General features: G+C 48.1%; 2 protein-coding genes across 2 annotated transcripts; one reads left to right on the top strand and one right to left on the bottom strand.

Moving 5' to 3' along the window:
• Nucleotides 1-535: 535 nt before the first annotated feature.
• Nucleotides 536-2,719, bottom strand: wnt10b (wingless-type MMTV integration site family, member 10b; the record flags this gene model as incomplete). The annotated part of the gene is made up of 4 exons (XM_080015652.1): nucleotides 536-1,036; nucleotides 1,123-1,568; nucleotides 1,701-1,963; nucleotides 2,646-2,719. The coding sequence occupies 4 exons, from the start codon at nucleotides 2,717-2,719 to the stop codon at nucleotides 536-538; spliced, it is 1,284 nt and encodes a 427-aa protein (XP_079871778.1).
• Nucleotides 2,720-5,945: 3,226 nt separating this feature from the next.
• wnt1 (wingless-type MMTV integration site family, member 1) lies at nucleotides 5,946-9,873 on the top strand (the record flags this gene model as incomplete). Its single annotated transcript, XM_080014679.1, has 5 exons — nucleotides 5,946-5,955; nucleotides 6,295-6,400; nucleotides 8,560-8,813; nucleotides 9,028-9,293; nucleotides 9,382-9,873. The coding sequence occupies 5 exons, from the start codon at nucleotides 5,946-5,948 to the stop codon at nucleotides 9,871-9,873; spliced, it is 1,128 nt and encodes a 375-aa protein (XP_079870805.1).
• Nucleotides 9,874-13,712: the final 3,839 nt, after the last annotated feature.

Raw genomic sequence — 13,712 nt, 5'->3', positions numbered from 1 at the left:
CGGGCCTCAAAACGTCCCCCTCATATACACTCAGAAGGCAGGCTCCTATAATAATAACATTAATTACACATTTGCAAGAATTTATATACTCATTAAAATACAAAAAAAAAGTATGATACAATGAGGTGACTCATCACGCGGACCCTTAAATAGAAATCTGATCCCCCGTTGTTGTCCTGTGTTTCCCCGGGCAGAGACGCTGGGGGGTGAGGGCTTCTTCATGGCTGAGATAGCAGCGTCTAAACAGGCAGCGGCAAGACCAGCGACATGAGTCACCTCCTCTTCAATCTCTGACTTGGCATTTTGAGAATAACAACGGCTACAAGGAGAAAATGGAAGCCAGATGATGGGACTAGAAAATAGAAGGAGGAGTTTTGGGGGGTGGTGGTGGTGGTGGGGAGGGGGGGGGGTAGATGAACAGATTCAGTGAGCGACATTCGCAAGGGGGGAAAAACACACCACAGGAGTCAGCGTGTGACCGAGGATAAGCCTTGGCTCGCCGCCTTCGAGTCTTGGATGGGGACGGCGGATGCGTCTACTTGCACACGTTGACCCACTCCGTGACGCGACACTCCTCGCACAGCACGTAGCAGCACCAGTGGAAGCGGCAGTGGCAGCGCTCACTCCGCGTCTGCTTCAGGATGTTGTGTCCGCGGCCGCAGCACAGCGAGCTGCAGCTGTCCATGCTGTGGCTGGTCTTGTTGCAGATGCGTCCCTGGGTTCCCAGGGAGTCCAGGGAAGGCACGCGCTCGCAGAAGTCCGGGGACTTCTCGAAGTAAACCAGCTCCCTGGACATGCTGCGGCGGCGGCCTCCGCCCAGGCCCCCCGGGCCTCCGCCGTTGACGTTGCCCGTCCGCTGGTTGAAAACGCCGTTGTTCTTGTTCTGCGAGTTGACGAAGACGGCCGACAGGAACTTTTCCTTAAGCAGGGTGCCTACCAGGCGGAACTCTGGGGACACGTGCCAGCAGGTCTTGAACTGGCAGCTCCCCGACGTGCCGTGGCATTTGCACTTCCTCCTAGTGTTATCGGTCACTATCTATGTAGACGAGGTGAAGAAAGGACACATGAGAGGTGCAACGAGGATATCAATGGCTAAATAGTGTCTTAGATGCGATCGCTCACCTGTCGTCCCACACGGTTGTTGTGGACCCTCATGCGAGCATGGATGTCTCTGGACGACCCTCGGGAGTCCAGCCAGTCCCTGGAGAAGCGCTCCCCGAAACGTGTGTCGTGGCTGCAGCCGCCCCACTCCCAGGTCTCCTGCATGGAGCTGACCTCGTCCGGAAGGGGCTTCAGCAGGGTGGAGGGGTGGGCGGGGTGCAGGTTCGCCGGCAGGTCGCCGCGCCGAGAGTTGAGGTCGGCGGGCAGCGGGCGTGCCCTGCTCATCCCGCCTTTCTGGAGCGTCTGCAGCTGAAGCTGGCTGAGCTTCAGCCGGATCTTGTCGTCGTCCAGACGCCGCTTGGCCTCGCAGCCACAGCCCCGCAGCTTGCCCATGCTGCAGGCCGACGCAACAGAGTGAGCCACACCCGCCGCCAACAGAGACAGCGAGAAGGCGCTCTCACGAAAACCTGCGGGCAGGGGGGAAATACTTACGGGCTTCTCTGAACATGCCACAAGACCGTGAAAATCACTACATGAGCAATGCGCACCGGCCATATAATTTCTGTCCCCAACCCCTCTCTCCCGGTCTCCTCTCCTACCTCTGTTGAGGATGGCACTTTGATGGGGCAGCTTCCCGTGACCCTCCAGGGACGAGCAGTTCCAGCGGTGGTCTCGGAGCTGGTGCTGGCACTCGTGGATGGCCACCTGGATGCCCTGCAGCGCGGAGGCCGTCACGTCGGGGCTGCGGACACACATCCTCATCTGACGCTTGCTGAGTCCTGCCAGCCTCAGGCACACTGAGTTGGGGGTCAGCACTGGATCTCCTGCCACCTTAAGGCCGAGGATATCATTACACAGCACCCTGTAGGGAACAACAAGCACTAATAAGGTGTGTGTGTGTGTGTGTGTGTGTGTGTGTGTGTGTGTGTGTGTGGTGGTGGTGGTGGTGGTGGGGGGGGTGAACGATCATTTTTGTTGCATCTGGTCAGATGCTCCTTGGTCAACTCATTAGGGCTGGTGAGAAGTGTGTTTAAACCCTAAGAGTGTGCAAACAAAAGATTTGAAGAGCGGTTTAAAATTAAACTAACCACAAAGGGATTTACTATTTGGTACCATTATGTTCATTGCGGTCACTTCACCACTGCCTTCACAGTGATATTGAAGAATATTTGAGACAATGAGAAATTCCAACAGAAAAGCAGAAATACACGCTTGCAAAGATGATATCCACCTGCTTCGTTCGTATACATTGGGTTCCTCTGGACATGTTTTGGCTATTTTGTTTTTAATAAATGTTTAAAGAAAAAAAGCAAAAAAGCAGTCAAGCCAGTTTTTAAACATTAAATGAAGTCAAATGAAATATTGAAACACGCCGAGGCCATATTAGATCATTCCATTCAAATTTGTTTCGTTTATTTTTTTCAAGCAACATTATATATATGTATTTTAACAATATCCCGACTTTGATTTCAGATATGATATCAGATTCCAATGGGTAGCCTTTGACGCACATACACTCTCGCTGCGCTCCAAAGCGCACTTACGTTACTGCAGGTGACAGAAGCGCCGCGGCCAAAATCAGGAATTTGTCCCAGCGCAGCTTGTGTGATATCTCCATTTTGAAAAGTCTCTTCCCAGACGTGACATTAAAAAAACTGGCAGTAGATATACCGGAACCAAAAATGAATTAACGAAAGGGTGCGAGGTATTATCGATGCGCATCCAAACGAGCGGAGAGTGAGGACGGAGAGAAGATTTTGGGGGCGAGTGAAGCGGGAGGGGAGAGAGAGAAAGAGAGGGGAGGGGAGATACCTCTACAGGCGGTGGTTTGTAAAATACTTGCCCTTTAGAATAAACTGTTAACGGCTGAGCGCGATATCAATTGGGAATGTGACTAAGGGCACATGAATCCGCGCGTAAAAACATCTCCAAAAAACATTCCCAAAACTTTACGCACGGAACTTAGCCTTCATCACGTTCATTAACGCTATCGTAAACCACAAATTGTTCCAGGCACCAGAAATAAAATGGACATTTAAAAAATATGAAATATGAGAATAAAGAAGAGATTTTTTTTTTCCAATCTTGGAAATATATTACTACTGGCGCCAAATGAAAATGGATACATTAATTATCATTAATTATGTACTGGAAAAAAAAAGGGTCAGTGAAAGTGATTCTCATAAAGGATGAATTGGTTAAAACTCGGTGGTGGTGGTGGGGGTTCCACTGTACAACAGGGAGGCAGCAGCAGGCAGGCGCTGCTCAGCTCACAGCCTCCAAAACAATACAGAGTTTCAGTCATCTGCGTGGACCCCCCCCCCCCCCCAACCTCAACCGGAGCGGCTGTTCTTTATTATTGTGTTTGAAACAACTTCACTCTGTGTCAACCCCACGTCTCCCAGTCCAACATGGGAAATTATCTGCAAAAAAAAAAAAAAAGATAGGGATGAGAACATTTTTATGAAACTGATCAAATTGACATAGTTTTTGTCTTTTGACTTGTGAACAGTCCGCCAGAGCCTTCCAAACAGTAGAGTTCGATGACATTGTAATAAAAGCATAAATAACATTATAATGAGATAACATTAGCATGCTGAGAAACTGCTGGAACTTTATAGACCCTTATTTGGCTATCAACAAAACGATTTATCAGGATGATGAGTTAAAAACAGGACTTAAAAAAAAGAAGTAACTACAATTTGGAAAACATATATATTATATATTCGTTACCATGACACACTAATACGTTCAGTCGAGTATTTCAATTGACGTTTTTTTTCTGGTATCACATTATGTGTTATTAGCACTTTAATCAACAGGTCGGACAAATACACTATCCCATGAATTCCAAACGTATTAAGCAATAACAATAGTTAACTATTGGGTAACAGAATGTGCACGCAGACCTATAGAATTAAGTTAACCCCCCCCTCAAACACCGTGCGCATAGTGACACCAATTCTTCGTCTAATCTCTCTCCATTGCCTATAAGCTGGGGCAATGAAAAGTGCATTAGCATTCTGCCACGGCGTGTATATCTAAGTGGCTTAAAAAGTGATTTGAAGTTGATTTGTATATAAAAGGCCTCCCCCCTTTATCCGGATTGGGGCTCTAATCTGCTCGGAGTCGCATGACTGCTCCAGGAAACCCGTTTGAGCGCCGATATAAGGCAAGGGAATGGAGGTAGGGTGGCTGTCATGAAATCCCCTTTACAAAAGCCTACTTCCTTTAAGTGTCATCTGGGAGAGAGGGAGGGAGAGAGAGAGAGGGAGAGAGAGAGAGAGATTATTCGACATGCAACTGCACAGTGACGTGATCAACAGTGGGATACGTAATGATTAGATACCCAGAGTTTTGGGGACGCCGGGTTGAGCTGGAGACACCGCACTGTGGCGGCGCGACTATGATTAGACTGCGTGCGCATCGAGGGAGGTCTGCAGGCCAGATGTTTGGAAATGTTTTATTCCCCTTCGCCCCCTCCTTCCTCGGTCATCATTCATCAAACTTCTGATTGGAGGCCATAATTCATCTCGAGCCTGAGAGCCGTTTCAGCGCCTGCACACCCACTCTCCAAAAAAAAAAAAAGGAAAACGTTAAACAGCCATTCAATGCGCCCGGCAGAACTTTATACGCGGGTTTTTTTTATTTTGGCTTCATTCACGCTCTCTCTCTCTCTCTCTCTCTCTCTCTCTCTCCCTCTCTCTGTTTAAAGTTGCTGATGATACACTTATGTTCGCAAAACCAAGACAAAACAACAAAAAAAAAAGGAAATCATGCCTATAAACACACACACACACACACACACACACGCCATCGACGCGAATTAAAACAGCACTCCTGGAACGCAGTGTGGACGCGCTGTTGTTAGGCTGTGAAACCATCTTCAGAATGTATAAATGAGAGTTTGTTGAATGGCGGGAGAAAGAAGGAGGAGACGCGGTTAAGGGAGTAATCCACGCAGCGGGCAGAAAGGCCAGTGCGGATGACTCGCGTTCCGCTGGGATCCGACTGTACCGAGACGCACACGCGGCCATCTCCAAACACATCGGAAACACCACATCTGACTGGATCTGCGAGAGGAGGAAAATACTATTTTTTTTGTTTGTTGGGATTTTTTTTTTTTTTTTAACCCTCCACACACATTTATTTTTAATCGGGGTGGGGTCGGGGGGCGACGGTCGAGTTTTCGATTGCCGTGAAATTCCACCTAAGTAATATGTGTGACACTGCGGATCGTGGACTGTCATATATATATATTTTTTCCTCTCACTCTCTCTCTTTCTCTCTCTCTCTCTCTCTCTCTCTCTCTCTCTCTCTCTCTCTCTCTCTCTCCCTCTCCCTCTCTCCCTCCTCTCCTCTGTGTCCGCCTGTGTTTTCTTCATTCATTGTGCGCCCTATGAAGAGAATTAACTGCTCCTTCCAATCCCATTGACAAAAAGGAGGGGGTCCCGAAAAAACACAGGGAGATGAGAGCGGCAAATCCCTTTTTTATTCCCCTCGTAGCGCTCAATAAGAGAAGAATGTGTCGCCTATCAGTCACCGTGGGGATCAGGTCGTCCAGACTGTCCCACAGGCTCAGTGCGCCGCGCAGAGCATCACTGGGGGACACGGAGTGAGGAGGACACAGCAGCAGCGGCGGCAGCAGCAGCAGCAGCAGCAGCAGCAGCAGCAGCAGCAGCAGCAGCAGCAGCATCCCGCCCGGACGCCACAGAGCATCCAGAGGAGCCTCCTCTCTCTTCTTTCTCCGCGTCCATCCATCCCTCCATCCATCCTCCCGTCCATCCATCCTTCCATCCCCGCGAGGCAATTGGGCACTTCGCGGCTCCTTCTTCCGCCTTGGAATGTGGTGCGGTAAGTACACCGCCGCCCACCTGAGGTGTATGGGTGATGATTAATTAGTCGGAGCACGAATCAGAGTAAAAAATAAAAAATAAAAAAAATAATGGGAAATAAAAATCGAAATATTTTTGTTTTAGGATCCATCGTTGTTGGAATTTTTATTTTATTGTATTATTCGTTTTTATTTTAATAAATTGCATGCGTTTGGAGGTATTTAATTATTCTGCTATAGCAGTAAAACTATCCAAAGTCGAGATTTACACTTTTTTTTTGTTTTTTTTTGTTTTAAACTTTTTTCAATGTATTTTTATACTTGTTTTTTTTTTTTTTATAATTTGTTTTAAATTGTAGACACGATGCGGAGCCTCGCGCTGCTTCTCGGGGTGAAAGCCGCCTGCATCCTGCTCGTGTCCTCGCTCTCCGGGACGGGGGCGGTCAACAACAGCGGCCGGTGGTGGTGAGTTTAGATGATCACGTTTTTTATTTATGTTTATTTTTGTATTTATAATCAACCCGATGCTCGTTTCACTGCCAAGTGAGATATTCGTTTTCCATGTAAAAAAAACAAACAAAAAAACCCCCAAAAAACTGTCGGGTAATTGAAAGTAAAAGTTTGTTTTTGTTGGCAAAACAGTAAAAAGAGCAACCACAGGTCGTTAAAGGTTTTTTTTTTAAACGTGGTTTCTCATTTAAACGCTAATTATAAACATTTTTTTACGATTAAACAGTAGTTATTTTGATAACGACAGGGCAGGTTTATTATCTGAGTACACGTTCTCTCTCTCTCTCTCTCTCTCTCTCTCTCTCTCTCTCTCTCTCTGTCCCTCGCTCTCTCTCCCCCTCCTTCTCTCCCTCTCTCTCTCTCTCTCTCTCTCCCCCAGTCTCTGCCTCCCTGTCATTTGGACAGTGCGGTTTGAACGCGAGTCAAATTTTTTTTTTCAGTCCCAATGTGGAATAAATTAAATATGGATTTATTTTATGGCGAAGAGAATCCCATACCAGGTCGTACCCAGGGTCGTAATATTTTAATATGTTCAACATTCCGCTGTCTATAGAATGTCATTTGGTCTCGGCTTTCCCAATATTGTGTAAACCAAAATGTTGAAACAGCGTGTGCAGGATTTGTTTACTCTGATGATAAGTTTATTAACGAAAACCCCAGGTCACATCCAGGGTAGGAATTATAGGCGCTCCGCTTCAAAACAGCGGCTTTCTTCCAAAGGGTTTTGCCATTGCAATTGCATACAATGTCCCATTGCCGCATGATGCATTTGGAATGTGTTTTCAGAAATTCCTCAACACATTATCGTACATTAGGCTGTTCCAGGAAAACGATAAAGAAAAAGACACCGCAAAAGATTTTCAACGAAGCAAATAGAGCTTTGGCATATTAATAATGTCCCAGAGCGTCCACCGCGCAATTCGACGGGTCAGAGTCAATAACAGGTCAAAACTCTTCCCCGTTTATCTTGTCAATTGTCCACAGGAGACGCACATGGATGGAGCCATCCATCCAACTGGATTTCAAATAGGACACTGGCCTTTTACAGCCATCTCCCCGTGATAATCACATGGAAATTAGCACCATGTTTTAACAAGTACTATTACATGCATATATAATTGTATAAGATACATTTGAAAGTTATTATTGTGATAAAATATATGCTCAAAATATGATCATATTTTGTTGTCTCTTATCCAAGGCTGATGATACCGTGTGAGCATTTATGGATTTGCTTCAGTAAGATAGATTGCACTTCAGTAAGATAGAGGTAGTGTGGATTGCTAGGGAGCACAAGGACACTCTAGGCCTCTATAGACCACTAGACACTCCAGGCCTCTATTGGACCACAAGAACAGTCAAGACTCCTACTAGACCACTAGAACACTCTCGGCCTCCATAGATCACCAGACACCTAAGGCCTCTACCAGACCACTAGAACACTCAAGGCCTCTATTGGACGACCAGGACCCTCTAGGCCTCTATCGGAGCACAACAGTCCAGGCTTCCATTAGACCACTATAGCACTCTAGGGCTCGACAGTAAAGACCACTTGACACTCTAGACCTCTACTGGACCTACCGCCATATATACAGTAACTGCCACTGAGGCTTATAGGCATTGGAAATTGATAAGAGAACTCAGATATTCTCTAGTTTTGTAGTCCACTTGGTCGCTCGGCTCCAAACTTTGATACGTTTAGTACTGACAGATAAAAATAAGTGTACAAAACGAATGTGAGATTTTTGAAAATGAAAGTAAAAACTGCGATCAAAATTAAAAAAAACATATTTGCGTTTAATGACAGACTGTGTTTTCAAAAGCTATTTCCTCTGTCTCATACGACTCAAATGGAATGTCTGCAAAGTCACAAAAAAATTTCCACTTGAACCTCACAGTGTGACCAACTGAGTTGCCTAAAAAAATACTTTTATACAGGACGCAGTGCCAAGACTGTGACACCCTGACCTGCCAAGACACATCAGCTCTTAATAGGGTCACACAGAAAGCCACACGCACACACACACACACACGCGCACACACACGCACACACACACACACACGTGCTGCTGGATCTCCAGCCCCTGGTTCACCCTGCCTTTGTGCGCCACCAGGGGGATTGTGAATGTGGCGTCCTCTGCCAACCTGCTCACCAACTCCAAGAACGTGCAGCTGGTCCTGGACCCCAGCCTCGCCTTGCTGAGTCGCCGCCAACGCCGGCTGATTCGGCAGAATCCTGGCATCCTACATGCCATCGCCGCTGGCCTGCACACCGCCATAAAGGAGTGCAAATGGCAGTTCCGCAACCGCCGCTGGAATTGCCCGACCACCCACAGCCCGGCAATATTTGGCAAAATTGTAAACCGCGGTGAGCCTCTCTTGTCTCTCTCACTAGGCAACGATTGGGCAATTTTGGGCAGGATGTCACAGAATGGCTTCCCCTTTTTTAAAAGGGGCGCCTTGTCTTTATAGATCTCCAGATTCTGAACAGGTTATGCCCGTTCAGGACAAATAATGCGGCCTTTCAAACTCTGAAATGCTGGACCGGGCTCTCAAGAGGCTTTCTGTTATTGTTTCCACAGGTTGCCGAGAGACAGCGTTTGTCTTTGCCATCACCAGCGCGGGCGTAACCCATGCGGTGGCTCGCTCCTGCTCGGAGGGCGCCATAGAATCCTGTACCTGCGACTACCGGCGTCGGGGGCCTGGAGGCCCAGACTGGCACTGGGGGGGCTGCAGCGACAATGTGGACTTTGGCAGGATGTTCAGCCGGGAGTTTGTGGACTCCAGCGAGCGAGGCCGGGATCTACGCTACCTCACAAACCTCCACAATAATGAGGCAGGGAGAATGGTGAGGAACTGGTACTCAAAACCCGATTTTCAGGATTTGCTCCATCACTCGGGATTTCTTAATTAACCTTTGTTCGTCCCCTCGCCAGACTGTGTCTTCAGAAATGCGTCAGGAGTGTAAGTGCCACGGCATGTCCGGCTCCTGCACTGTTCGCACCTGCTGGATGCGGCTGCCCAGCTTCCGCGCGGTGGGCGACTTCCTGAAGGACCGTTTCGATGGCGCATCGAGGGTCGTGTATGCGAACAAGGGCAGCAACCGCGCCTCTCACAGAGCGGATCCCCGCCACCTGGAGCCCGAAAACCCAGCCCACAAGCCTCCGTCCGCGAGGGACCTGGTCTACTTTGAGAAATCGCCAAACTTCTGCTCGTACAACGGCAAAACCGGCACTTTGGGGACGTCGGGGAGAACCTGCAACAGCTCCTCTCCCGCCCTGGACGGCTGTGAACTGCTGTGCTGCGGACGCGGGTTCAAGACCCGGACTGAGCTCGTGACGGAGCGCTGCCACTGCACCTTCCACTGGTGCTGCCACGTCAGTTGCCTCAACTGCACCAGCACAGAGACCTTACACCAGTGTCTATGAAAATAGGTGGAGAAGATGGCCCTACGAGGCAGTTTTTCGCGGGGCAGGTAGTTTGCTGAGAGTGGCTGGAACTCAGTGGATTGAGATCATAGCTGGAGGGTTCTCAATCCAGGCAGGTAAATTACAACAGGGAGATTTCTAGCAATACATTTCAATCATTGTTTTTGGAAGATATGAGGTGGGGGTGGGTGGGGGGATAGGTATGAACAGGGTATTGATTATGTGTGCTTACTCTTTATTCATTTGAAAGAGATGGTAGATAGATAATCGGTGCTTTACGGTAATAAGAGTGTATTCCAACATTTCAGCCCCGCCATACATTCCGTCAAAAAGCGTACCTCACTGCGGAAAGTAGGAATAGGAGGGAAAAAGACTGAGAATCCATTGTTGTGATCTTTCCAGGTATTGCCGGATTCCTTTTTCCCCTCCGTTGAGGTTTAACTGTTTCTGCGGCCCAGAAAAACCCACAAGAGTGCCTCCCTCACAAAGTGGTGAAGAAGTCTCGCAAAAAGGGCAGTTATTTAAAATGTCACAATTTTTTTGTTTGTTTTTATGTTCGTAAAGCCTGGGGTTTTCTCACACCAAAATTACGTGTTTATCTCGAGGGCTACGCTGTCACCGTGTACTTAGACAGTAAACACAGAACGTCCTATTAGGGATTTCGTCCTTCACTCACCACATTGGCCCCCGTTGTTTGGATTTCTCCGGAGTCGGCTGCACCTCAGCTGTGATTTACTCTGTTATTTACCGCAAGTCGGTTGGTCCTGAGGTAGAAAAAAAAAACCCCCGAAAAAAAAACGCTTGGACCCCGCTGTGTCCAAGAAAAACGAAAATGTAGAGACAACTTCATCCACCTGGAATTCACTGAGGAAATCGAACTGAATGTAGTAACAATACACTGATTATTATGGTGTAACTTCATGTCGTTCTGGCGAAAGGAAATGAGTCCAATCTTGATTGTATGAGAGTAAATTACACCCGACAAGCGAACAAAAAACAAAAAAAAACAAGACCAAGCATTACGTCGTCAGGGCTTAATGATGTTGCAACCAAGCAAAAAAGAAGACCTGACCTCCCAAGTGTATGTTAGATGGGGAGTAAGCAGCCTCCGGTTTGACAGCAGGAGTGTCACATCAAACTGGGCTGCAAAAAAAAATCCATTCACTTGTTAAATCTGCAAAACGTATTATACTGTATATCAGCTAAGAGAACCAAAATATTGTAAATAAGGAAATATTTGAATATATTTATTATGACATCACTTGCAATTTGACTGAATGATTTATGCACCTGCCGACGGCTGAAGAGCACGCTCTCATTAGTGTCAAGGGGCTGTTATGCTGATTCTATTTTGGTGTAAAGTAGTTTACACAGACCTGAAAAGTTATTTCTTCTCGACTTGTTTCTTCTCAACACATGTTTGGTCATGCACTGAATATTACCTTTTTTTATTTTCACTTGTGTAAATACAAAATATTTATTTCAGGTTGTTTTTTTTTATACCGTTAGAGAGCGAAGCGAGCAAAGAAACACGTGTCTAGATTTTATTCAGACGGTTTTAGCCTAGAGTTTGTATTGTATTGTACCATAGAACAATAAAGTCTTTATTTTCAATTAAGCTGCTGCTCCCTCTCCTGACTCACCGCCACATCGTGCCATTCACAGGCTCTTTGAGATACTTTGAGATAGTTATGACAACCAACCAAGTGAGCATATAAGCCTAACCCTGGGTGTCCCCTGGCTTAATCCCTTTTAACAGCGCCACAGTTATCTCCAGCACGGCTCCACCGACTCTCCCCTCCAGCCCCACAGCCTCTGCATTCACGCTCCCCGGCTGCCGACCACAGGGACGGCTCCAGCACAACGCAGCACATAGCTTATTTAACACAGCGTAGGATTTTTACTGCAACAAATGTCTCGCTTCATTTGCTAAATGCCGGAAAGAAATAAAGAAATAATAGGAGAAAATAATACAAGTCTACAGTCTCATGCCCCCACACCAAATCCACCCCCTCCCACCCTGGCAACCAGACCTGACCACAGCAGCTTGGACGGCTCTCTCTCTCTCTCTCTCTCTCTCTCTCTCTTCTCTCTCTCTCTCTCTCTCTCTCTCTCTCTCCCTCTCTCTCTCTCTCCCTCTCTCTCCCTCTCTCTCTCTCCCCCATCTCCACCACAGCGCAGCACTGGGAGCATCAAGGGTCTTTCCAATTGAGCAGGAAAAACGCGAATCCACAGTCCACAAACACGCAGCAAAACAGCCTCAAGGTCCTACAGCGCAAATTAGGTGCAACCAGAGCGATGGACGTGGGAAGACGTGGGGGGATGTGGGGGACACGGGGAGATGCAAGGAGACGCGGGAGATGTTGGAAGATGTGGGAGGACGTGGGAGAGGTGGGGGAGGCGTACGTGGGAAGGCGTGGCGAGAAGTGGGAGATGCAGGGAGACGCAGGGAGACATGGGGAGACTCGGGGAGAAGTGGGAGACGCAGGGAGACGCAGGGAGACGCAGGGAGACGTGAGGAGCCCAGGGAGATGTGGGGAGACGCAGGGAGAAGTGGGGGACCTGGGGGAGACGGGGGGAGATGGGAGAGACGAGGGGAGACGTGGGAGACATGGGGAGACGTGTGAGAGGTGGGGAGATGTACGTGGGGAGGCGCGGCGAGAAGGGGGAGACACAGGGAGACGCGGGGAGAAGCGGGAGACCTGGGGAGACCAGGGGAGACGTTGGAGACCTGGGGGGACGAGTGGAGACATGGGGAGACATTGGAGACGTGGGGAGATGTGAGGAGATGTGGGAGACGTGGGAGACTTGGGGAGACAAGAGGAGAGGTGGGGAGAAGTGGGAGACATGAGGAGACGTGGGGAGAAGTTGTAGTTGTGTGGAGACGCGGGAGACGTGGAAGACATGGGGAGACATGGAGGACAATGGCCTGAGAATGTTCCGATTATTGTGGGAGAATGGGAGTGTGTAGGGTTTTTGCTGATGGATGAACCAACGCCACGGTACAGAGAAAGTAAATAGATATTATTTACTTATAGTATTTTATTATAAGGAGATAAATAAGTGAAAATCAGGAATACAGGGTCGAGACGATATTTAAAAAAATAAGAGAAAATGCACAAATTGAATTAATCTGCAAATCAGTGTCATGTCCATCAGGGAGTGCGGCCTAGCAAAACAGAAATATAAGAGACAGGAAACTGACTGCTGATCCTCCTGCTGATGATAGGGTAACACATCCGATGGTTCAAAAACTGCCAATATCCTGTCTGGTAACTGCGCGGTAACGGCGGCCTTGGTGTGTTTGGGGTGGAAGGGAGAGTGATAAACGGATGATTTGACTTTACCGCCTGCACACTCACACAAGCCCGGAGAAGAAGGAAACGAGAAACACCGAATGTTTCCTGCAAAACGGCGGAAAGAAAAACCCGCGGCGGGGGGAAACGTGATTGGAGAGCGCTGAATGAAGAAAAAAAAAAAGACGGATCAAAAAAAAAAAAAAAAAGTCTGAAAAAAGAGACTCAGGGTTCAAATCCCAGGCATGGGAGTGAGGTGGGAGATCTGGGGGTGGGGGTGGTGGTGGTGGTGGTGGTGGGTGGGAGGAGGCGAGGGGGTAGGTTGCTGTCATTGTGGGAGTGCTGAGGAGTCAGTGATAATTAGCTCAATTAGTGACAAAGGCAGTGTAATAAATACCGACTTAGTGTCTGGGTCCCTGCTGGCCTCTCCCCGCGCGGCCTGCGACGTGGCCCTGGCCTGACGGACAATTCATTAAACGGACAAAATACCCCACCGTCCAGGCGTGACGCAGCGAGTTAGCCCCCCGCCGGCCCCGCTCATTG

The sequence above is a fragment of the Zeus faber genome, assembly GCF_960531495.2.
Source record: "Zeus faber genome assembly, chromosome: 15".
NCBI classification, from domain to species: Eukaryota; Metazoa; Chordata; class Actinopteri; order Zeiformes; family Zeidae; genus Zeus; species Zeus faber.
This window is presented reverse-complemented; position numbering and strand designations above follow the sequence as displayed.